This window comes from Salmo trutta, chromosome 27 (assembly GCF_901001165.1).
Source record: "Salmo trutta chromosome 27, fSalTru1.1, whole genome shotgun sequence".
Lineage (NCBI taxonomy): Eukaryota > Metazoa > Chordata > Actinopteri > Salmoniformes > Salmonidae > Salmo > Salmo trutta.
Genome location: NC_042983.1, coordinates 26,662,459 through 26,688,341, shown reverse-complemented (window position 1 = coordinate 26,688,341; position 25,883 = coordinate 26,662,459). Strand labels below are relative to the sequence as shown.

Here is a 25,883-nt window from a genome sequence, read left to right as displayed (position 1 = left end):
CAATTTTAATTCCAGGTTGTAAGGCAACAAAATAGGAAAAATGCCAAGGGGGGTGAATACTTTTGAGGGACCATATATATGGTTTCTTGGGTTGACTGTCTCTTGATGGACATTCTACCTGTGTCTGGCATGAAAATAATTCTCATTGTTTACTGATAAGCAAGCAGTATATTTGAGCCAAGGGCACCTGAGTGGCACAGCGGTCTAAGGCACTGCATCTCAGTGCAAGAGGTGTCACTACAGTCCTTGGTTCAAATCCAGGCTGTATCAGGCCAGCATCCCGGAGTTGCCTCTTCACTGTTGACATTGAGACTGGTGTTTTGCAGGTACTATTTAATGAAGCTGCTAGTTGAGGACTTGTGAGGAATCTGTTTCTCAAACTAGACATTCTAATGTACTTGTCCTCTTGCTCAGTTGTGCACCGGGGCCTCCCACTCCTCTTTCTATTCTGGTTAGAGACAGTTTGCGCTGTTTTGTGAAGGGAGTAGTACACAACTTTGTACGAGATCTTCAGTTTCTTGGCAATTTCTCGCATGGAATAGCCTTCATTTCTCAGAACAAGAATAGACTGACAAGTTTCAGGAGAAAGTTCTTTGTTTTTGGCCATTTTGAGCCTATAATCGAACCCACAAATGCTGATGCTCCAGATACTCAACTAGTCTAAAGCCCAGTTTTATTGCTTCTTTAAATCAGAACAACAGTTTTCAGCTGTGCTAACATAATTGCAAAAGGGTTTTCTAATTATCAATTAGCCTTTTAAAATGATAAACTTGGATTAGCTAACACAACGTGCCATTGGAACACAGGAGTGATGGTTGCTGATAATGGGCCTCTGTACGCCTATGTCGACATTCCATAAAAAATCTGCCGTTTCCAGCTACAATAGTCATTTACAACATTAACAATGTCTACACTGTATTTCTGATCAATTTGTTGTTATTTTAATGGACAAAATAATTAGCTTTTCTTTCAAAAACAAAGACATTTCTAAGTGACCCCAAACTTTTGAACGGTACTGTATATTTTAGGCTATTTATATCGAAAATTGGTATAAACTGTATGTATAATTATATGATAATATTTTAAGCTGACTATAATTCACTTACAACATTTCTGATACATCACATGCCATACTTTTATTTTCCTGCATAAGTACAAGCAGGGAATGCATCCCCTATGGCTCTAATGCCATTGATTCCAATTAGACTGGTTTTGGATTTCTCCCTGACAAAGATTTTCACCCATTCGGGATGATATAACCCCTCTAGTAATTTAATAGGATCTCTATGGTGCAAGCAGCCTCCATTCTCAGTTAATCTGTGCTCAAAGTATTTTATAATTGCTTAATTTAGAAACATTATTGCAAAGATGTCAACAATACTGAATATGGTCCAGATTGCCAAAAAGGCAGTAAGAGGCTTGGCTTCAATGTGACCTCCATTCTAAAACAACATTCGATGTTACCTTTCTTACCCCTTCACAATTTCTGTCATGGCAGGCACTATCCATCAGGCAAGATAGTTCCATCATTTTATTGCTTTCAACAAATATTGAAAATAACTGGATAATTAAGGTACCCTACATCAACCAGCATAATAAAACATGCCTCCTGGTGGCCCTGTGAATATTACCCAAGGATGGCACATTACAAAATAATGGAAATAAAATAATTGAGATAAAGATGTAAAACACACATTTTGTACCTAATGGGATTGCACTGTTTACTTACTTAGACGATTCCCCTACACATGCACAAGCATACTGCATTGGCATGTCGTTTCGAGCGCTCTTGCTATGGTCGTAAGCATGTAATACATTTGAATTAATACAAAACACAGCATCTTCGCTCCAACTGACAGCTAACTGGCGGGAGATGATGGTCGCCGGATACAAACAGCGGATTCGTTTTATTTACAGTGGGCGGGCACGTGAGAAAGTTCACTGCAGCTGTTTGACTGGGGCTCGTCAGCGCGTCAGCGACCTTTCTCTTATCGATTGGTTCGTTCTTTTTTAAGGGGCAGGCGTATAAACTAAGCAGTTTGAAGTAGATGGCAGAGACTTTTGGTGAAATCACATCTCTGAGGGTTTCAGTTGAGGTCGGAAGCGTGAAGGATTTCTTTGAATAGCTTTTTGTTTTAGTGAGTTAAAAATGCAAAGCTGTGCAAAGTCTTGGGGGATCCTATTCGCCAAATCGGTGAATTCACATGCACCTTGCAGACATATATCTGGTAAAAGCCGAATCTTTGGGAAACTACAGACTAGAATCCAAAACCGCAATGCTTTTGTAACTGTCCGCGGTCTTCGGACGTCTGCAGTCTATGCTTCTTCCAGACAGATAGACAGAATACTGCCGAGACACGATGATTTTGCAGAGAGACATATTGGTCCAGGCGAAAGGGAGAAAAGGGAGATGCTGGATGTTCTTGGACTTGAGGTAAGATTGATAAACATTTGGATAGAGAATTGATAGGACAGAAAGTAGGCTAATGTGTCGATCTAATGAATTGCAGGCGCTCTTGCATGTTTCTTGTCATAAACAGCTGAACTTTCAACAATGTATATAGTTTTAGTGCGTTTTTTTGTGATCTATACATTGTTTTTCAGTCAATCGCCCAGTTGATAGAAGATACAGTTCCAGAATCCATCCGTATTCAAAGAAGTATGAAAATGGATGATCCTCTCTGTAAGTTTATCTTCTTTCCATCATCTTTAACAGCACATGTTATTGTTGAGTCTGCCTATTTTGCTGGTCTGAGTTTTCTTTTAACATTGTAAATCAAGCCAAGCAAGCGACTGGCTGAAATGTAGGTTGCACTCCTATTGTGAAGCCCTCTTCACCGTTAAGTCTTCCTTTGAACATATTTGGAGTTGTTTTTGCGGAACTCAACGAGCAGCACCAATCTCCTGTTCGGAAGCCGATGCTAATAGGATGGCAATTGGAGTGTAAAGTTCAGCCTTGAGCTCCTGTCCCAAGTCCAGTTCAATCTGGTTATAGCCGTTAACATTACATCACAGACGAATGACATGTGCAAACGTGCTTCATGGAATTCCTAATATGGTTAATTTGATGGGTTTTGGTATTCTTACTTTAATACATATTTTTTTTTTACATTTAATAATAGATAGACGGATTTTCAATCGATTAAGAGAATTAGGAGACTTTTTAAATGTCTTACTATCAATAATAGTTTATTGTCTACAAAACACTTACTAGGCACATTTCCCTGGCAAACCCCTGCATAATTCCACCAGAGACAGACATCTCATACTGTTATCACTTGAGATTTACAAGGCTATAAACATATGACTAATGTCAGTACATTGTATTACTAATTTACCTTGTTCTGTGTAATGGATTGCATTTATTAAAATCATTGTTCTAAAGAAACTGACAATATTGACATAATATACGATATTTAATTAAGCAAAGTAATTTGAAAACAGACAAAAGTATTGCTGATGACAATTTTCATCGAAGGCACATCAAAGATGATTCTTATTTTGCCAATATTCTCACCAGTCCACATTGATGCATTCTTACCAGTGATCCATCTCTACAATAATCAATGTAATACAAACTACTCGTTTTGGGGTGTCAATGTCATGTATTGAAACTCTCAGCTGTCAAAATCCCTAGTATTATTGCTGCAGAATTTTCTGTTTTGCATCAGTTACATGAGTCATTGTTTTCACTATCCTGATATTCCAGCAGTGCTCAACATGGTGAGAGGAATAAGTAATTCAATTGCTAATGAAGGCTTGGCCTAGTGTACTCAAATACCACTGTACTACTTACTGATCAGATGCTATAAAATAACACTTATCTGTTATTTGGGGAGTTTCCAACATTATTGTTATGCAAAATGATTGACTTAATATTCACAATGCTTAATAAGAAGGTCGAGGGGGGTTCTAAGACCACCCTCGGTCACTCCTTTCTGTCTTGTTCCATTATGTAGCTAACCATGCTGAAGGAACAAACTGGAGGCCATACTGCTTTTTGCTTGTTCAGCTTTTAGGAGGGGGGGGGCTTGGTTTGCAAAGCCAGCAAGGGATTCTCTTCACAACAATAGATGTGCTGGATGGTTCTGAATCAGGCTTTTCTGATGCTTTGAGGAACTTTGGGACCATGGGAAAGCTGTCCTCTCTAACGAAATGTTTAGCTCCACAGTAGCCCCCCCCCACACTAAACCACTGGCCTCCACTACTGATAATGCTTTCACTTGTTTTGTTATTAGTTGTCAGATTTCCAAACAGCCTTCTCTTGTGCAGCGGAGTCATAAAGCAGTACATTTAAAAAAATGGATTTACAGTTAAATTCTTTGTGCCACCTAAACTCAAACTGCAAATGTTCACCGTTTTCTGATCGTGTGGTGGTATACCCCATTAGAAATCACCAGAGAAATGCTCATCCTGATTATGAGAGTACTTTTGGGCACTTGATTCAGAGGGGTAGTATTGTCTATTCCTTGCTGAGGGCGTTGCTAAGCAGTGACGGAATGCCTGAGGAATTCCAGTGTCTAGGTGTGTATTGGCTGATCTCCCCTACAGCACTGGAGAATTAGGCTAGATTACTAACCTTTGGGAAAGGGCCCATATGGTACAATAGATAGAAATATGATGCACAAATGGAAGTGCATTCTACACGCACAGAAATGTTGTATACAGTTCACACAGAACACGACACAGTGACGTGGAGTACACAAAGCTGTTTACTGTAATTTCCTTTCCACTCCATTTTGACAGTGAATCTGATGCTATATGATGTTACTGCCCATTTTGTTTGAGTGGTTTGTTCAGAAAATGTATGGGTATAATTGTTTAATGCACTTTTTCCTCAAATATATGTGATGCCAATTGTGATTTCTCTTTCTGCAGGTGAGAATGAAGTCTTGGAGCATCTCCAAAAGATTGCATCAAAGAACAAGGTGTGGAGGTCTTATATTGGAATGGGCTACTACAACTGCTCAGTGCCTCCAGTTATACAGAGAAACCTTCTGGAGAATTCAGGATGGTAATGGTCACTTTGGTACAAATACACAAAAACAAAAGAGTTGTGATGTGTTCTGCATCTAGCCAAGTTGTCTCCATCAGTAGGGCAAGATGCTGTATATTTGATTGTGCACTCAAGGTGCATATATGTATGGGCTTCTGCTTGTCATTAAAGCACTAATTGCTACATTGCAGAAAAACGTGCCGCTAATCAAATACATCTTTTGACTTGAGGCTCAAGTTTCCAGTTTAGGTTTGCACTGCATTAAATGACATCCTCACATGTGGGATCTTGGGATATGTTTTTTGTCCGACTTAAAACAAGACAGCACTGACTTTTTCTTTATTTTCATAAACTTCCACCCACTTCACCCTAGTATCTTGATTCCTTGAAAAACTGTTTGGTTTTTCTGTGTATTGTAATACATTCTTACATTTAAACAAATATTTTTGTCATTTACCCAGAGCGATTAGTGCATTCATCTTAAGATGGCTAGGTGAGACAACCACATATCACAGTCGTAGCAGGTACATGTAATCTGTAATCATTTCTCTGTGTCTCCTGTTCTCCTCAGGGTGACACAGTACACCCCCTATCAGCCTGAGGTGGCTCAGGGTCGCCTGGAGAGTCTGCTCAACTACCAGACCATGATCTGTGACATCACGGGCATGGCTGTGGCCAACGCCTCTCTGCTGGATGAGGCGACAGCCGCCGCTGAGGCCATGCAGCTCTGCCATAGGTGAGGGGAGAATAAACATAAGAGAAATAGTGGCTGACCATTAAAGGGTAGTTACTTTAGTATAGTTAATGTAAAGGATCTAGTTATAGTCTATAAATAAGGCCCAGAGTTTCTCCTGGTGAGGTTACTTTTTCAGGAAAAACTCCTGGCCCTACACATGTTAAAGTTGCACTATGATTCCTAAAATTGTAATAATTTGCAGAATTTGTGACAAAACAAGCAAGTATAGTGTAGAGAATCATCGTTCCATCTAAACCGCTGTGAAATGTTTTCCATAACCAAAAGGATTGTTTGAAGCTGGTGTACAAAACTTAGTTAAAGACGCTAAAACAAAACGTAAGAACGGGAAGCATAGAAATAGTTCGCATTGAACAGATCTACGGCTTCTTAGACTTGCTTTCAATGAGACTGACAGATATATAACTCAATTTCTATGTGGATTTGGTCAGGCTGCCCAAAAAGTTGTTTGTTGTTATGTTCCCTACAGACAGAACAAGAGAAGGACGTTCTACATCGACTCACGATGCCACCCTCAGACGATTGCTGTGGTGCAGACCAGAGCCAAGTACGGACATCCTTCAAAGCTTCACTCGGACCAAGGTTAGAACTGTGTACTAAAAGCAGCATCCTCATTATGGGTGCTCTGATTGTTGACCAACAGCTACATCGGGGTCAAGACGGTGCTGAAGCTGCCTCATGAGATGGACTTCAGTGGGAAGGATGTGAGCGGTGTGCTGTTCCAGTATCCAGACACCGACGGCAGAGTGGAGGATTTCACTGCGCTGGTGGACCGTGCTCACAAGGGAGGGGTAAGAGAGCTGCCACAGCTGACATTGGTAGTAATGGTTTATTAACCTAGGATGCTATCTGAAAGTAAATTGTGGGTTGGGGTTTGGTTGTTATTTTGGATTTGTTGCTCCTCGTTTGGTAGGAAAGGACCCTTTATTATGTGGTGATTCCAGTTTGGTACCGAAGTGACTTGTTTGAAGACTCCCCGTCTCTCATCCCTGTAGGCTCTGGCTTGCTGTGCCACCGACCTGCTGGCCCTGTGTGTGCTGCGCCCCCCTGGAGAGTTTGGGGTGGACATCGCCCTTGGCAGCTCCCAGAGGTTCGGAGTACCACTCTGCTACGGTGGTCCCCACGCTGCCTTCTTCTCTGTCAAAGAAAACCTGGTCAGGATGATGCCTGGCAGGATGGTGGGAGTGACCAGGTGAGGGCCCTTAAGATTCACATTGGCCCTTTTCAGAATGGAAGTCAGGTCTCTTGAGATTGTAAAATGTTGGGCTTTATAAACAACATGTTGATTGACTTTATATAATTCTTGCTCACAGTGGAAAAGACTGAATTATACAGAATGCACATGTACATAAAGACTATCTCGATGCACATTGGTTTGAAATGTCCCTTGTTCGTCTGCAGGGATGCAGCTGGTAAGGAGGTGTACCGTCTGGCTCTGCAGACCAGAGAGCAGCACATACGTAGAGACAAGGCCACCAGCAACATCTGTACTGCACAGGTACTGTACACCCCCCTGCTGTACACCCCCCCCCCCAATACCGACACGCTGTACACCCCCCCCAATACCGACACGCTGTACACCCCCCCCCCCAATACCGACACGCTGTACACCCCCCCCTAATACCGACACGCTGTACACCCCCACCCCCCAATTCCGACACGCTGTACACCCCCACCCCCCAATTCCGACACGCTGTACACCCCCACCCCCCAATTCCGACACGCTGTACACCCCCACCCCCCAATTCCGACACGCTGTACACCCCCCCCCAATACCGACACGCTGTACACCCCCCCCCCCAATACCGACACGCTGTACACCCCCCCCCCCAATACCGACACGCCGTACAGCCCCCCCCCCCCCAATACCGACACGCTGTACACCCCGCCCCAATACCGACACGCTGTACACCCCCCCCCCAATACCGACACGCTGTACACCCCCCCAATACCGACACGCTGTACACCCCCCCCAATACCGACACGCTGTACACCCCCGCCCCCAATACCGACACGCTGTACACCCCCGCCCCCAATACCGACACGCTGTACACACCCCCCCCAATACCGACACGCTGTACACCCCCGCCCCCAATACCGACACGCTGTACACCCCCGCCCCCAATACCGACACGCTGTACACACCCCCCCCAATACCGACACGCCGTACACACCCCCGCCCCCAATACCGACACGCCGTACACCCCCGCCCCCAATACCGACACGCCGTACACCCCCCCCCCCCCCCCCCCAATACCGACACGCTGTACACACCCCAATACCGACACGCTGTACACCCCCCCCCCCAGAACAGGATTGTTACCTTAGTGTATTCAACTCTTATGAAAGTTTGTTTGTGTAAAAAAAAATGTCAATGTAGTGGTTGTCTTCATTAATATTTTTAAAACATTTTATTTAAAGGAAAGTTTCTCACCTTCAAATGTATCTGTCTTTCAGGCTCTGCTGGCCAACATGGCAGCCATGTTTGGGGTGTATCATGGACCCCAGGGCTTAAAGCACATTGCTGAGAGGACACACAATGCTGCACTGATACTGGCTGAAGGTATGTCCTCCGACACCCTGACTGCACAGGTCCATTTTTACGATCAATCAATGGTTAGCAAATTTCAACCAAAAGTGTGCATTGAGAAAGACAATGGTAACATTGCTTATTTTCAGATGATTTACAAATGTGTTCTTAGATTTTTTTATTTTTTTTGAAATGCCTCTCTCCCTCCTTTTGTATCAGGTCTGAAGCGGGCCGGACACAGGCTGCACAGTGAGATGTTCTTCGACACGCTGAAGGTTGGCTGCAGTGTGGCAGCCAAGGACATCCTGGAGAGGGCTGTCCAAAGGGAGATCAATCTGCGTGTCTACAGTGATGGAGTGGTGAGTAGTAACAGATACAGTTTGGGAACAAATTACATACACATCCACCCAGAGTTATTACATGTGCTTTATTGACAACATTTGACCCTTAGAATACATTGTCATTAAAGCACACAGAAGCATAGATACACTCATATTAAGACTCCCTCCATAGAGCTCCACAGTGGCGGTGTCATAACCTAGCAGTCAAACAGGGAAATGGTTCCAATTGTTTTTGTAACATTCATTTTTCCCATAGGGGATTTTAGAAACACTTAAAATAAGGGCTGTGTTTCATTTAGGCTTACCCTGGCGGGATGTTTTGATAACCATGTAAATCTCTCGGACAAGGTGACTTTTGGTTGAAATGATTTATTTCTTTACCTAGTTAGGTGTGTCTCTGGATGAGACCGTGACGGAGAGAGACTTGGACGATCTGCTCTGGGTCTTTGGATGTGAATCCTCAGCGGTACGATTGCTTTCAATGGAAAAATATTATGCATATATTCAGCATTGCTTTCTTAAGCGAGTGCAAAGGTCCATCTTGAAGCCATAGGACAAATATCAAATTTCATTTAAATCTCAATTTACAGGAGCTGATTGCTGAGAAGATGGGTGAAAGGGTGAAAGGCATTATGGGTAGTCCTTTCAAGAGGACCAGCAAGTACCTCATTCACACAGTCTTCAACAGGTTGGTCTGTTTGTATCTGCCACATATTACAATATTTACCGTAATAAGGATGAGCTTGTTATGCCATAACTGTTGATGACTTGTGTTCTTAGTGATCATCGTATTATCAGTATAATGACACCAGACTGGTGAGAGACATTAGCTGATGTTCCGTGATTATTAATTGTCTTTGTTGTCCCAAACTCCAATTGATGCTTGGTAGAATAATTCCTTGCACTGATAGCATAAGGTTGTTACGCATACAGTACCAGTAGAAAGTTTGGACGCACCTACTCATTCAAGGGTTTTTCTTTATTTGACTATTTCCTACATTGTAGAATAATAGTGAAGACATCAAAACTATGAAATAACACATATGGAATCATGTAAACAAAAAAGTGTTAAACAAAAATATATTTTAGATTCTTCAAAGTAGCCACCCTTTGCTTTGACAGCTTTGCACACTCTTGGCATTCTCTCAACCAGCTTCACCTGGAATGCTTTTCCAACAGTTCCCATATATACTGAGCACTTGTTGGCTACTTTTCCTTCAGTCTGCGGTCCAACTCATCCCAAACCATCTCAATTGGGTTGAGGTCAGCTGATTGTTGTGGCCAGGTCATCTGATGCAGCACTCACTCTCCTTCTTGGTCAATGCTGTGGGAGCCATGCTGGTTAAGTGTGCCTTGAATTCTAAATAAATCACAGACAGTGTCACCAGCAAAGCACCATCACACCTCCTCCTCCATGCTTCACGGTGGGAACTACACATGCAGAGATCATCTGTTCACTTACTCTGCTTCTCACCAAGACAAGGCGGTTGAAACCAAAAATCTTGGACTCATCAGCAAATTTGGACTCATCAGACCAAAGGACAGATTTCCACCGGTCTAATGTCCATTGCTCATCTTTCTTGGCCCAAGCAAGTATCTTCTTCTTATTGGTGTCCTTTAGTAGGGGTTTCTTTGCAGCAGTTTGGCCATGAAGGCCTGATTTCACGCAGTTTCCTCTGAACAGTTGCTGTTGAAATGTGTCTGTTACTTGAACTCTGAAGAATTTATTTGGGCTGCAATTTCTGAGGCCGGTAACTCTAATGAACGTATCCTCTGCAGCAGAGGTAACTCTGGGTCTTCCTTTCCTGTGGCGGGCCTCATGAGAGCCAGTTTTATCTTAGCGCTTGATGGTTTGTGCGACTGCACTTGAAGAAACTTTCAAAGTTCTTGACATTTTCCAGATTGACTGACTGTGTCTTAAAGTAATGATTTACTGTCGTTTCTCTTTGCTTATTTGAGCTGTTCTTACCATAATATGGACTTGGTCTTTTACCAAATAGGGCTATCTTCTGTATACCACCCCTACCTTGTCACAACACAACTGATTGGCTCAAACGCATTAAGAAGGAAAGAAATTCCACAAATGAACAAGGCACACCTGTTAATTGAAATGCATTCCAGGTGACTACCTCATGAAGCTGGTTGAGAGAATGCCAAGAGGGTGCAAAGTTGTCATCAAGACAAAGGGTGGCTACTTTGAAGAATCTCAAATATAAAATATTTTAATTTGTTTCACACTTTTTTTTTTTTTTTGGTTACTACATGATTCCATGTGTTATTTCACAGTTTTGATGTCTTCACTATTATTCTACAATGTAGAAAATAGTAAAAATAAAGAAACCCTGGATTTGGTAGGTGCCAACTTTTGACTGGTACTGTATACGGGACAATACAGGGTTTAAGCACTAAGGTTTTTAAAGTAAAATAACACATTAGGCCTAAAACGTATCTTTATAATCTTGATTCACTCCTATTCTTCATCCCATGCAGTTACCATTCGGAGACCAACATTGTGCGCTACATGAAACGCTTGGAGAACAAGGACATCTCTCTGGTTCACAGCATGATCCCACTGGTGAGTTATGGGAAAGCAAAGAAGAAATGTTTTACTTTGGAGCTTTTTTTTTACATGGTCTGAATTCTAAAAACCTACGAACTACTGAAAAGATTTCTCAGCCATCGGCATTTGTAATATCCATTTTGTTTTCCATGTCAGGGTTCCTGCACAATGAAGCTAAACAGTTCTTCAGAGCTCATGGTGAGTGAATATCAGGGTTGGGGTCAATTCGGTTAGAAGGCAGTCAATTCAGGAAGTACTGAGATTGAACCAATAATTAAAGGGCTTTAGCTTGCAATGGTTTCCCAATAAACTTAAAAGCTATTTATTCTAAAAGTTTCCATTTTTAAATTCAAATCAGTTCCTGAATTGACTCTTCGATTTGAATTGACCCCAACCCTGATTAATGAATCTTTTCTTTCACCTCCTTGTGGTGGAGTGAAAAACACTAGCTTACCTTATGACTTGTAAGGACATCGCTGACTGTCATTTCCCATATTTCTCCCTTTGTTCTCTCTTTCCCAATGTTTTTAGCCCATCACCTGGAAGGAGTTTGCCAACCTTCACCCCTTCTGCCCCCTGGACCAGGCTGAGGGTTATCAGCAGCTCTTCAGGCAGCTGGAGAAGGACCTCTGTGAGGTGACTGGCTATGACAAGATCTCCTTCCAACCCAACAGGTAAGCCCCTCACCGACAGCAATATTCAGTCTGGGGTATTCATGACCAACTGGGATTTCAGTTTCCCAGACTCCTCATCCGAGCGTGATTTCCCTGTCGCCCTCTGTTACACATATCACATTGTCCAGTTGATTAATTTTACTCGATCATATAACTGTCAGTTTGTGGCTGATAACTATGGTTCCAAGTCCCCCACTTATCAGTATAAATGGGGTTGATGAATAGCACGTCGTGCTACATTGGCCTGGAAAGATAGCGGCCTGGTTGTTCAACTCTTATTCCATGCTTTTCCTTTACAGTTACTATGACGCTCATATAGACTAACCTTTGAACTCGGCACGTTTGCTTATGCTGAGACTTCACTTGGAGCATGTGTCTGTGAGCATGTCTGGTACATTAAGACTGTATAACCTCGTCTTTCAGTGGCGCTCAGGGAGAATACGCTGGCCTCGCGGCCATCAAAGCCTACCTGAACTCTAAAGGAGAGGCCCATAGAACAGTAAGTATGGTTCTGATTAAACTAAACACATCTTTGCTAGCACACATGCTAGGCCCTGTAGAGTCAAAATAACCCACCCTTGGTTAATTGTTATAACATTATATCAAAGTATATGTTGGGGTTTGCGTACTACAAATGACCATAATTCATTTTCAGTCTGAATGATTTCTGCCGTCACCCATTTCCATGTAAACAACCTGTATGTAATACATGATACTTAGACCCACCTACAATCATTTATCACATGTAAGGCCATAAAGGGACTTGTTTTAAGTACAATCACTTGTTTGTCAACAGACAGAGCTTTTCCAATACAATGTCTGAAGAAGAGGGTTGTTGGATACTTCTACAGGAACTTTGAAAGGCCCCAAGTGTCACAATGTGCTGGGTTGAAGTGGCTTGAGTACATCCGGTGATGGGAATATGATAGAATAGTGACCGAAGATAAGACTGCCGTTAATCTCCATAAGTAGCTTTCCAGTTTTATAATTTAGCCTTTATTTTTGAACTGTCATAAGCACTTCTTTGATAGTGACATGAGCTCTTGAAACAGTCAAGGTCCACAGTTGTGCAAATAAGGGACAGAAAATACCACACTGTCTGGAAGTTACTTGATTCCAAGATCCCATATTTGGTGTTTTTTGTGAACTGCAAGTCATGGGCAAAATAGATTGAGCTCGGTTTGTTTTTCCTGTTGGGGGGGGGGGGGAATGTAAACGTTACCCAACAAACACACAGGTCTTGGTGACCTTGTGTGACAATATTGCAAAATGTCAAAATAAGTCTCCTTAATAAAGGGATAAAATAAATTGAAGACCTATTTTCAATCATGTTTGATGTCAATTGGAGATTTGCGCTTCGAAATCTTAAGACTGTGATTGCATATCTAATGGTTGACTTGTTTAGGCCTAATTCTCTCTTTTACTTTGATGGTCTGAGTGTAACTGTTTCTGATATTTTCCTTTTGCTCAGGTTTGTCTGATTCCCAAGTCAGCCCATGGTACCAACCCGGCCAGTGCCCAGATGGCTGGCATGAAGGTGCAGGTGGTGGAGGTGGACAAGGATGGCAACATTGACATGGCAAATCTCAAGGCACTGGTAAGAGCTGGTTGGAGTGATTCTGCTAAGCTTACTGTTAGAGTAGCCTTTCAGTCTAACCAGCCACACTAAAATATCATTGTGAACATGATGGCCCGACAGTCAGGTCACTCACTATGTACTGGTAGTGTAATTGGCGGTCAATTACCCCCACTTAAAAGTGGACGGTTATGTTGCAGACACAGACTAACACATTATTCCCCTCTCAGGTGGACAAACACAAGACTAACCTGGCAGCCATGATGATCACGTACCCCTCCACCTTCGGTGTGTTTGAGGAGAGCATTGATGATGTCTGCAATCTCATCCACCAGAACGGAGGACAGGTCTACCTGGACGGTGCTAATATGAACGCACAGGTGCGAGAAGAGTATAAACTGTTGAAAGACCTTTTTTGGGGGGAAAAAAACAAATTGGGTTGCTTATCCAGATGTTAATTGAATCATGGACCCATTATTTTAATATTGAGTCATATTACAGAAGTGTATTTGAAAGACCCTTATGAAAGTATATATATTTTTGTTTTACAAGTGTCTCAGGGATTACACTATTCTACAGCGTACGGTTGAATATTTTCAGTATTTTACAAATGTTCCGTCCTGAGAATAAATCACTTTTCTCTCCGGGTAAGCCAGTATTTCCCGCCAAAACAGGAAGTGCCATTCTAAAGCATAAATACACTACATGGCCAAAAGTATGTGGACATCCCTTCAAATTAGTGGATTTGGCTATTTCAGCCACATCTGTTGCTGACCGGTGTATAAAATTGAGCACACAGCCATGTAATCTCCATAGACAAACATTGGCAGTAGAATGGCCATACTGAAGAGCTCTGTGACTTTCAACATGGCACCATCATTGGATGCCACCTTTCCAACAAGTCAGTTCGTCCAACTTCTGCCCTGCTAGAGCTGCTCCGGTCAACTGTAAGTGCTGTTATTGTGAAGTGGAAACGTCTAAGAGGAACAACGGCTCAGCTGCAAAGTGGTAAACCAAACAAGCTCCCAGAACGGGACCACCGAGTGTGAGTGTGTGTGTGTGTGTGTGTGTGTGTGTGTGTAGAGTGTAAAACAAATGTCTGTCCTCGGTTGCAACATTCGGTACTTAGTTACAAACTGCCTCTGGAAGCAATGTGAGCAGAAGAACTGTTCGTCGGGTGCTTCATGGAATGGGTTTCCATGGCCGAGCAGCCACACAAGCCTAAGATCACCATGTGCAATGCCAAGAGTCTGCTGGAGTGGTGTAAAGCTCGCTGCCATTGGACTCTGGTTTGGCGGATGCCAGGAGAACGCTACCTGATGCATAGTGCCAACTGTAAAGTTCGGAGGAATAATGGCCTGGGGCTGTTTTTCATGGTTCGGGCTAGGCCCCTTAGTTCCAGTGAAGGGAAATCTTAATGCTACGTTAAACAATGACATTCTAGTGAATTCTGTGCTTCCAACTTTGTGGCAACAGTTTGGGGTAGGACGTTTCAGCATGACAATGCCCACGTGCACAAAGTGAAGTCCATACAGAAATGGTTTGTCAATCGGCGTGGAAGAACTTGACTGACCTGCACAGAGCCCTGACCTCAACCCCATCGAACATCTTTGGGATGAATTGGACCTCAAATGCCCGACCTCAAATGCTCTTGTGGCTGAATGGAAGCAAGTCCCTGCATGTTCCAACATCTTGTGGAAAGCCTTCCCAGAAGAGTGGAGGCTGTTATATCAGCAAAGGTGGGACCAACTCCATATTAATGCCTATGATTTTTGGAATGGGATGTTCCATGAGCAGGTGTCCACATCATTTTGGTCGTGTAGTGTATTTGAGCTATTCAATTTGATTATTTTTTTAACACAGGTCTAATGCATTTTACCCCCAGAGTACAGTAGCGCCCTCTTCTGCAGATGAGTAACTTTGGAGAATTGCCTTTCTACCACATTGTCATCACCGCTCTCTCCTACCTGCTCTGCTCTCTACTCTACAGGTGGGCCTGTGTCGTCCTGGTGACTATGGATCTGACGTCTCTCACTTGAACCTCCACAAGACTTTCTGTATCCCCCACGGAGGCGGAGGACCAGGGATGGGACCTATTGGAGTGTAAGTGACAAACTGGATAGTTTCCCTCAAATGCACATTGGTGGGCAAAGCACAAACTCAAACTGCCCAAAGCAAATCTAGAACTGGCAAAATCCATTATAAATGTGGAGTTTTTATCCTGATCAGGAAACACTACTCTCAGTAAGTATTAGTGCAAAAAAAACACAATTTAAAAAGTGGATAAGTAATTACTTTTGACTTTAAATCGAGTTGTGTATGATAAACAGGAAGGAGCACCTCGCCCCATTCCTGCCTAGCCACCCAGTGGTCTTAATGTCAGCTGGCAACATGTCCAGCTCCCTGGGCACCATCAGTGCTGCCCCCTGGGGCTCCAGTGCCATCCTGCCCATCTCCTGGGCTTACATCAAGGTCAGTACTACATCTATCCTATGAGCAGGTTGACGTTTGTCATGAATATTGGCTTGGAGGAAGAACTGAGTGGTATCTGCTAGATTGGCCAGATGCAAAGTCAATATTGGCTATATTGTGAAAATGTAATGGAAACCAAAATGTGTTTTTTGGTCTTAATTTAAGGTTAGGCATCAGGATTAGCATGGTGGTTAATGTTAGGTTTAAAATCAGACTCTATGACTTTGTGGCTATGCTAGCTTGTGACCACTGCAGAGCTGCCTCCAGTACACAAGACATTACATGCATCCTATGGTTCAGTGCCATGGAATTTCAATAATGATAGATTTGTTAGAATAGTGTTATTCAGGATACTCAAATTGTCTTTCTAGGCAAATGCAGAGAGAAAACATGCAACTAAAGCAGCGACATCAGTTGAGTACATGTCGATATAGACCCTGACCTTGTATCCTACTGTGTAGATGATGGGAGCCAAGGGGCTGGTTCACGCCACAGAGGTGGCTATCCTGAATGCCAACTATATGGCCAAGAGACTGGAGAGCCACTACAAAATCCTCTTCAAAGGCAGGAAAGGTGAGTGGTAATTCCTATTCACCCCGTTTTACAGCGTTTTCCAAACTAGGGGTCATGACCTTGTCGGATTTCCTGATTTGAAGATGGGGTCACGAGAAACTAATGCGCCATTTAGTTCATAGAACCACGGGTACATGAGTGACCTTTGATATCCGGTAAAAGCGGTCGGGACAAACCGAGCGGTCTGTTTTACTTCCTACAAATGTGGCTCACATTTTTGAACAGTTGGAGCTATAAGCTATTATGACCCCATTCCTGAAAGCTAAGACTCGCAGGAACACGTACGTGTCTTTTTCCCTCTAAGACGAGCACAAGCTGCACAGGACTTAAAACAAGAGTGGACAGGACCAGTCACTAAATCTGACTGGAGGGAAAAAGAACACCATCACTGAAAGCAATGATCTTTTCTACACAGAAGATCATACAATTATTGCCAGATGCTTTTCTTAGATTTTGTTCCTGAACTTCAATACCTTTGCATCTGTCACTTGGAACCATATTCCATTTGTAATGGACGGTCACACTCCCAAATTTTGCTTTTGATTACATCACTTTGTAAAGTCCTTCAGTAATTAGCCAACACTAGCAAAATGTTGCTTTAACACTGATTGTTTTGGTCCACAGGCTTTTGTGCTCATGAATTTATTTTGGATGTGAGGCCATTCAAGAAGTCCGCAAACATTGAAGCGGTGGATGTGGCGAAAAGGCTACAGGATTACGGTGAGCTGGAACATACTGCATTAACAGATAGTTGGGCACTGCTGAAAAGTCAACATGGTCCACTTGTCTCTTACTCTAAGTAAAAAAATGAGAAGTTTTATTATTGAATTTCCTCGTGAGCCTTCTCATCCCCCTGTGTTTCTAACCTTGGTCAGGTTTCCATGCCCCCACCATGTCGTGGCCCGTGGCAGGAACCCTGATGATCGAGCCCACTGAGTCGGAGGACAAGGCAGAGATGGACCGCTTCTGTGACTCGCTGATGGGAATCAGACAGGAAATAGCAGATATTGAGGAAGGCAGGATGGATGCCCGCATTAACCCATTGAAGGTACGCCACTGGCCTGACTCAGACAACTAACAAATTGTGTCAAGCCATGCAATCAGCTACATACAGTGGTCATTAAACTCATTGCAATTTTACTAAGTCAAATCGGTGTTAGTTTCAACTTAACTGTTTTGTGTTGTTGACATCCTCTGAGGAAAAGGCAAGCATTTTTTAAACTGTCTGTTTGAGATGGGGTTTCTGAAGTGTAATTATTTTTTAATGTATGCTTTGGCCACATACGAGAATAGGATGAGTCAACATTATTTGGAGTGGAGTATGAACTTTAAAAGCAAGATTTTCACTAGACGGTTTAAGAAATACCACTGTGATATGGACAACCTTTTATTATAGTGTTATTGAGCATAAATCTGTTTTTAGTGGTAGCACCTAAAATGTAGCACGAGTTGCTGTATGTCACCAGAACAGCTAAAATAGGTGTTCACTGGGGTCTGTGTCCACAGATGGCACCTCACTCCCTGGCAAGCATCACCTCCTCTACCTGGGACAGGCCCTACTCCAGGGAGTATGCTGCTTTCCCCCTGGTGAGTCTTCCCTCTGGAAAACATCACACTACCAACTCCATTAAAAATGTATTTTCATGCAAATGTCAACATGTTTACATCAGCGTTAGCAAAATCTTTACACATTACTCTTTCTAATAACAAATTGTAAGCAAGGTAAACTCGCTTTCCCCATTTCCAGCCATTCGTGAGGCCTGAGACCAAATTCTGGCCATCCATCTCCAGGATTGACGACATCTACGGTGACCAGCACCTGGTCTGCACCTGCCCCCCCATGGACGTGTATGAGTCACCATACGAGGAGAAGAGAGCTTCCTCATGACAAACGCCTCCGTTATACCAGTCATCACACTTCCAAATTCAGAAAATCCATTGAGTTGTATCGTACACTGTAGTTTCTGTATTTCAATGTGCCTCGACTCTTTTCTGTTGTACAAATAGTTGCCTTGACTTCCTTCATGTTTTTATGCTCTAAAGTAGCGGATCGGACTGACACGTAGATCAAGTTGTAGGGTTTTGTTAATATTTGCTCTGTTCTGTGCATGAAAGTGTATTTTGACACATTTGCCTAATCACTTATGCTAGTCTTGATAAGAATTATGGATAGTTTTAATCTTAAGGAAAATAGTTGTATTAAACATTGTCAATCTTTTCCACATAAGGAAATACTGCCATCTAGATGTGAATGTTAAACACCAATAACTTTCTCACATGATTTGTTTTGAGACACTAATACATTGACATTTATCTCCAAAACAGAGACTAAAGTGATGTTCATCGAACTAAATTGGGCTTTAAGTATTAGTTCAAAGAATGACTTCAGTTCTCTGCCTATGGACATGGCATGAGAACCCCGTTCCTTTTAATCCTATTAGGTGATCATCTTTGCTTAGCCTCACTGTACAACTGGAACAGTTGTGGGTGCATGACTTAAGTGCTGTGGTGAATATCAATGTAAAGATTGTTAGACCCAAAATAGACAACTTGTAAGATCTACAGCCTGTATGCGTGATTAAATTACACATCGACTTGTGGTTTTTGCAGCTCGATATGAAGAGCATCAGTTCTGGTCACACACCATTGTTCTCACAAATGACTAGCATCTGCCTTGGTCTGGTTAGTGTAATTATGGTAGCAAATCAACTTAAGGAGCAGGGGAGAGCGATTGTTCCCTAGACAATTGACTTGTGCCCATTGGGATGAAAGGTGCAGGTTTGTGCCATTGTATAGCCACCACACATTCAATGCCTTAATTTTTTATTCATTCAATAAATTGCAAAAATAAACATGTAATGCACTTTGATGGGTGCAAAATTACCCTTTTTGTCTTACATTTGGATGGGGGGGGAATTTAGTCTAGACAATGTAACGCAGCTGCGTGGGATGTTGGATTTTAAAGTCTGGTGGTTTCATTGCAGCCAATGGCAGAGTCCTTGATAACACAAGGAGCCAGTTGTGGATTGGATAGCTCTAGAACTCAGAAAATGCCAAAAAACACTGGAAGGTGTCAGCTAGCACACATCTGCCCCTAGTAATGCTACTCAAGTAGAAAGAATGGTACCGGAGAGAGCAGGGCTTGGGTACTGCCAGAGTTCTAAACAAAATAAATGCTGTGCCTGTAGTCTCACTAATTATGTGCCATCTTCAGAGGAGCTAGAGGTTGTAATGGACTAAATGGAACGGTATCAAACATGGTAGCTGTTCAATTTATTCCAGTCATTACAATGAGCCCGTCCTCTAACTCCTACCAGCCACCTCTGCTCTGCCGTTGACCCATTTTGGTGAAGGAAGATTTAAAAGCTACAGAAGACATTCAGCTTTTGAAACAGACTGATCATTATTTCAGAAACATCATTATCAGGGGAGGACTAAATGGTGTGGCAACAGCTGACAACCTTTGATGTGGATGGGAGGAACTTGCACAGCCATTAAGCTTAACATATTTGAATAGTCTTTATTGAAAAAAAAAGGGAAAAAAAAGTAATATAGATAAGGCACTGGTGACATGTAAAGTGCTGAGCCACAGCTCCAGTACTAGATTGCCATGGGTAATATTCTATTGTGTAAAAGGGGGATAAATAACATTGATTTATCATTAACCCTATAGCACATGACATTCGAGTTAATGTATGGGTAAAGCGGTACATCGAAATACTTAACTTTACTCACATTATGTGCCTAAGCATAGGTGTTAGCATGTCTAACCAAAAAAACATTTAAAATATAGGTAAAATACATGCATTGCACCAGAGATTAAAACAAAATACCTGTATGAACATTAGTTATACTGTATGCCAAGTATATAAGACAATTGCAAGACAAATCAGTGACCATTCAAATACATAATGGTAGGCATTAAAAGTGATAAAAACTACTGTACAACCTAGTCAAACATATGTAAACCGGGAACTTTACAAATGGTGAATGACCAGGTATAATGTCAACACCCTCCATTACTTACTCCTGTGACGCAGCTTAATATAGATAAAACCCTGACTAGGCGATACAAGCTCAGAATGAAGCCATCCCAAGAGCTCATGAACTGCAAACATTTACTGCCATATCCCCTGAAACAGAGTAACATTATTTGCAGTTGCTCTCACTAACAACCAGCTTCACTCCCATCTTGTAGGCAAAGGCCTGAGTGGCCTCTAGCTTGGTGTCACTGGGAGAGGCCTTCTTCCGCTCGACAAGTCGATCCACCAGCACCACAAACACACCAGATATGATGAGAACCAATCCAGACAGGTAGAAGCATGCACCAAAGTCTTTGTCCAGGTCAACCAGCCAACCTGTGCAAAGAGAAGAAATTTGAGCCCACAAACTGCTGCCCTGGATGAATAAACCAGTAGCTTCACTGATTAAAAGCTTAGTTCATTCAAAGTGAAAATGGGTGCAATTCAGTTAGTGCATGTCAACATTGTAATTTCACCCCATCTCACCTGCAGCAGGTGGACCAATGAATCCCCCGATACTTCTAAAAAGCATGAAGAGTCCCAGGCCGCTGTCGAACCCCTCCAGGCCCACTATGTCCACAATAGACATCACATGGATGGCTACAACGCAGCCAAACAGAAAACCGTAGAGCGAGGAGAAGACCAGAAGGACCGAGTAGTCCTTGCCAATGGGCAGCAGCAGTAGCACTACTCCCAACATGGTGACCACCATTGTCAGCAGCTGTAGGTTCCTCACCAGCCTCAGATTGGCCAGCCAACCACAGGCCAGCCGACCAAGCAAGTCAGCCAATGCCAGCACAGACAGGATGGATGCCGCCCAGTAGTTCTTCAATCCCAGGCTGGTGGCATAGGGAACCACGAATAGAGGTGGGATGAAAAATCCTGCAGCAGCGAAAATGGCAAACAGGATGTAGAGCAGAAATTCTGGTTTCCTTAGCAACGTCCACTGGAAGCTTAGCTTCTTTGGTATCGGGTCATCAGCAGCTTTGGAGTCCTGGTGGTTGTCCTTATTTGGCTTGGTGGGATTATGGGGTTTGGATTCAAGAGGTCTCATGAGGGCTCCACAGACGCAGATGTTGAGCTGAAGGCTCCCTATGACGAGCAGAGCTCCCTGCCAGGTGTAGACCTCGATGAGCCACTGGAAGAAAGGACTGAACACCATGGCGAAAACACACTCCCCAGAGCTGGCTATGGCGTACGCTATGGGACGCCACTTCAGGAAGTAGTGGCTCACTATGCTGTTGGCTGGTAACCAGGAAAATGAAAGTCCCAAACCTAAAAATAAAGTGAAGATAAATCTTGGCTCTGTGTTGGTCTGTTACTAAATGTAATACATTATACATGTGTATGTGCTCAAATTTAATGAGCCAATATAGCTAATCAATAACTACACCAAGTTGTTCAGTTACAATGTGTTCTGGTTGGGGTCACAAGGTAAAATTCATCAGGATTGTTTACCCTCAGTGATGACCATTTCAGTTCTATTTCTCAAACTTCCGAAATAGAAAATCACTCGAGGTAATGCCTTTTGTTCTCCTCTGATTATTTTAACTGTACTGGTACAGTAGGTTTTATGGGCTGGTGATCGTTGTCTCCTGTGATTGGTCATTGACAACAAAAAATACATAAACTTATTTTTTCCACTTGGGGAGCCCTCAACCCTACCTTGCAGTACACCTATGCTGAGGTACATCCATGGAAGACTGAGGTCGAGAGAAGCCAGGATCATCCCTGAAGCAGTGAGGAGCCCTCCCATCATGATGACTGCCCTCTGGGTACAGTGCATGCTCAGGACACTGGCGACTGGGGCTGAGGTGAGGAGACAAATCATTACAGGAATCAGAGTGGATTCTAGTGGTTACTACAACAAAATGTCAACCTTGTCTCTAGTTGCTTGAGCATGAAACCCATGTTTGTTTTTGGCCAACTTATAACGCTCTATAACCATGCAACACATTTCAGTTGAATAATGAAATGGAAGTTAAACTGCAATGTAAACAAGACAAGTTGCCCTCACTTACCTCCCAAGTGAAACATGACTATCATAGTGGAGGTGACCCATGAGGTGGTGCTGGTGAGGACTCCAAAGTGCTTCTGGATCTCTAGGAAGAATAGGCCGAAGTTCTTAAGGACGCCTGTAGTGAGGCCCATGATAAAGAAGGCTGAGGTGACCACCACCCATCCATAGCCCCCATCAGGGGGGCCACCTGCCTTCATACCAGGGTTCTGCGTCACAGCTCTACAGCCTTCGAAGAACATATGTACAGTAGGCACATGTTCACTGCTGCAATGTGGTCAGTAAATGGGTGGTTCTACCACTTTATTTTGACATGGTCATAAAGAGCACATGTTCAACTTAATAAAAAACAAATATTGCACCCCCCCCCAAAAAAACACTATAGATATTAAATGAAGTGCCTTTTTTAATATAAACAGGCTTTCAAAATGCAATATTTGTGGACAATTTCTACTTAATGTCAAAGGCAAGCAAAAGGCACTCATTTCGTGGACCCAAATACACTTAGTTGCAACCTGGTCTCAGAGCATTTTGTATTATTCTGTATGTAAATCCAAGATGCTCCATTAACCTCTCTCTTGGGGAGGTGGGACGTTAGCTAATTCAAAGTTGTCAAACATACGACTATTTTACACCATTTTAAAGATACACCTCTCCTTAATGTAACCACATTGTCCGATTTCAAAAAGGCTTTACGGCGAAAGCATAAAGTTAGATCATGTTAGGACAGTTCCAACACAAGAAAAACCAAACAGCCATTTTCCTAGCAAGGACAGGCATCACAAAAACCAGAAAACCAGCTAAAATTATGCACTAACCTTTGACGATGATCTTCAGATGACACTCCTAGGACATCATGTTACACAATACATGCATTTTTTGTTCGATCAAGTTGATATTTATATCCAAAAATAGCATTTTACATTGGCACGTGATGTTCAGAAAATATTTTGCCTCCAATACTGCTGGTGAATCAGCACAACAATTTACAAAAATACTCATCATAAACGTTGATAAAATATTAAACTGTTATTCAAAGAATTATAGATGAACATCTCCTTTATGCAACCGCTGTGACAGATTTAAAAAAAGCTTCACGGGGAAAGCACACTTTGCAATAATCTGAGTACTGCGCTCAGAAAAAGACATCAAGCAATACAGATACCCGCCATTTTGGAGTCATCTAAAATCATAAATAGCATTACAAATATTCACTTACCTTTGATGATCTTCATCAGAAGGCACTTTCCAGGAATCCCAGGTCCACAATAAATGTTGTTTTGTTCGATAAAGTCCATAATTTATGTCCAAATACCTCGTTGTTTGCGCGTTCAGTAAGCTATTCCAAGTGTAGGAAGCGCAGCCAAAATGTCACGACAAAAAGTAAAAAAATATATATATTTACGTTGGTTCAAACATGTCAAACGTTGTATAGCATCAATCTTTAGGGCCTTTTTAACTTAAAACTTCAATAATATTCCAACCGGACGATTTCAATGTCTTGAAAAACGTTTTGGAACACAGCTACCCCTTACGTGAACACGCGCCAATGAACTCATGTGCTTTCCTGAGTCAACAACTTCCAACTTCCTTTGTTCGCTCTCTGTTCACCATAGACGCCTCAAACAACTTTCTAAAGACTGTTGACATCTAGTGGAAGCCTTAGGAAGTGCAAAATGAACCCTAAGTCACTGTGTTAGCTAGGCTAGGATTTAGGGTTAAGTTTAAGAAATGGGTGACGGGTTAGCTAAAAGGGTTAAAGTTAAGGGAAGGGTTAGCTAACATGCTAAGTAGTTGAAAAGTTGCTAATTTGCTCAAATGCTAAAGTTGTATGTCATGTGCTTCGAACTCGCAACCTTTGGGTAGCTAGACTTTTTCGTATATGTCCAACCCTCCTTTTGTTTATGCCTTAAGTAACCATCTGTCTTAAAACCTCTCTTGGGTAGGGGGCAGTATTTTCACAGCTGGATGAAAAACGTACCCAAATTAAACGGCCTACTACTCGGGCCCAGGAACTAGAATATGCATATTATTAGTAGATTTGGATAGAAAACACTCTGAAGTTTCTAAAACTGTTTGAATGATGTCTGTGAGTATAACAGAACTCATATGGCAGGCAAAAACCTGAGAAAAATCCAACCAGGAAGTGGGAAATCTGGTTCTTGTAGTCTTTTCAAGTCATTGCCTATCTAACATTAGGGAGGTTGCTAACGTTAGTCCCCTAACTAGAATTAGTAACATATGTTTAGCAAATTCCTAACATATTGTACGTTTTGCAAATTCCTAACATGTTGACTGTCTGATTTACGTACAGAATCATACGAAATGCTCCGAGACCAGGTTGACAGCGAGTAGGTAACACTTTCTTAGAGCCTCAGCTTGTCTGCCTTAATGTATTTCTGAGCATGATGACAGTTTCTGAATTTCTGACTAGAAAGTCGTGTCTATTGGCGCTCTAAACTCAGCTTCTCGGTCGTTCAAGCGAATGACCGCACGTAGTGGACCTGCACTGCAAACAATGCAATGACAATCCGCACCACATGTGATACAATGCATCGATCGACAATATCTATTCTTCTTCGCAATGAGATAACAGCAGTTACTGCACTTGCATCATGTCTAGTCATTCTGACTTTTTTTATGTCTAAATTGACAGTATTTATCCTGCTAACTGTTCTGAGAACTCAACGCAAGGATGGAATAAAGAAATGGAGTATCACTCACGACTGGATCGTAGCCTTCTCACTTCGTGCTCTTCTCCTCCTGGTTTATTGGGAGATATTGCTGTTCTCTTCTACTGGCCATATCGTAATTTCTATTTCAGCGCGGGGAGGTCTTCTATATATACATGTCGGAGTTGGACACTCCTCTTCTAGCTCATGCTCATTATGTAAGTCGCGACCAATCATGTATATAAACCCTGGATCGCTGATGCTTTGTATTGGCCAATGAGAGGCTTTGGTCACAACTAATTTATTTGTATTTAACATGTATTTAACTAGGCAAGTCAGTTTAGAACAAATTCTTATTTTACAGCCTACCCCAGCCAAACCCTCCCCTAAAGTGGATGACGCTGGGACAATTGTGCTTTGCCTTATGGGTCTCCCAATCACGGCTGGGATCGAACCAGGGTCTGTAGTGACGCCTCTAGCACAGAGATGCAGTGTCGTTGACAATATGTTAGGTTGGTTGTATCCTACAACATAACCATCGTAGACCACTAAAATGTGCAGTCAAAATTAAGCATGACTGTCAATACTGGAATGGAATGGACCAAGACCCCCAATTGATTAAATCATGCGTGTATGCTTAGTCAATGGTGTATGCCAACATGGAGAGAACCCCATCATTAATGGTGTAATATGCCC

At 42.5% G+C, this 25,883-nt stretch overlaps 2 protein-coding genes across 4 annotated transcripts; one reads left to right on the top strand and one right to left on the bottom strand.

Annotated features, from left to right (window-relative positions):
* Positions 1-2,040: 2,040 nt before the first annotated feature.
* On the top strand, positions 2,041-19,359 carry LOC115164750 (glycine dehydrogenase (decarboxylating), mitochondrial). Its single transcript, XM_029717514.1, has 25 exons — positions 2,041-2,434; positions 2,605-2,683; positions 4,879-5,014; positions 5,568-5,732; positions 6,220-6,297; positions 6,394-6,541; positions 6,746-6,942; positions 7,152-7,248; positions 8,208-8,313; positions 8,500-8,639; positions 9,007-9,087; positions 9,212-9,309; positions 11,112-11,196; positions 11,338-11,379; positions 11,713-11,855; positions 12,279-12,354; positions 13,327-13,452; positions 13,662-13,811; positions 15,422-15,534; positions 15,762-15,903; positions 16,365-16,476; positions 17,101-17,196; positions 17,352-17,524; positions 17,983-18,063; positions 18,224-19,359. Exons 1-25 carry the CDS (start codon positions 2,150-2,152, stop codon positions 18,362-18,364), a joined length of 3,090 nt encoding a protein of 1,029 aa, XP_029573374.1. The 5' UTR covers positions 2,041-2,149; the 3' UTR covers positions 18,365-19,359.
* On the bottom strand, positions 19,288-25,359 carry zgc:114041 (MFS_MCT7 domain-containing protein). Of its 3 annotated transcripts, none has more exons than XM_029717515.1 (5): positions 25,240-25,359; positions 22,520-22,744; positions 22,164-22,307; positions 20,985-21,773; positions 19,288-20,834 (listed from the first exon to the last, which is right to left on the bottom strand). In XM_029717515.1, exons 2-5 carry the CDS (start codon positions 22,713-22,715, stop codon positions 20,626-20,628), a joined length of 1,338 nt encoding a protein of 445 aa, XP_029573375.1. In that variant the 5' UTR covers positions 22,716-22,744; positions 25,240-25,359; the 3' UTR covers positions 19,288-20,625. The 3 variants fall into 3 exon arrangements, with proteins under 3 accessions (XP_029573375.1, XP_029573376.1, XP_029573377.1); XM_029717516.1 differs by having other exon boundaries at positions 22,520-22,633; positions 25,240-25,355; XM_029717517.1 differs by having other exon boundaries at positions 22,520-22,600; positions 25,240-25,355.
* Positions 25,360-25,883: the final 524 nt, after the last annotated feature.

Coding starts and splice junctions, on each gene's coding strand:
- zgc:114041 (XM_029717515.1), bottom strand. CDS start 22,715: ATGAAGGCAGGTGGCCCCCCTGATGGGGGCTATGGATGGGTGGTGGTC. Junction 21,774..22,163: donor CAGCATAGGTGTACTGCAAG/GTAGGGTTGAGG, acceptor CTTTATTTTTAG/GTTTGGGACTTTCATTTTCC. Junction 20,835..20,984: donor CATTGGTCCACCTGCTGCAG/GTGAGATGGGGT, acceptor CTCTTTGCACAG/GTTGGCTGGTTGACCTGGAC.
- LOC115164750 (XM_029717514.1), top strand. CDS start 2,150: ATGCAAAGCTGTGCAAAGTCTTGGGGGATCCTATTCGCCAAATCGGTG. Junction 6,298..6,393: donor GTGGTGCAGACCAGAGCCAA/GTACGGACATCC, acceptor GTTGACCAACAG/CTACATCGGGGTCAAGACGG. Junction 13,453..13,661: donor TGGCAAATCTCAAGGCACTG/GTAAGAGCTGGT, acceptor TTCCCCTCTCAG/GTGGACAAACACAAGACTAA.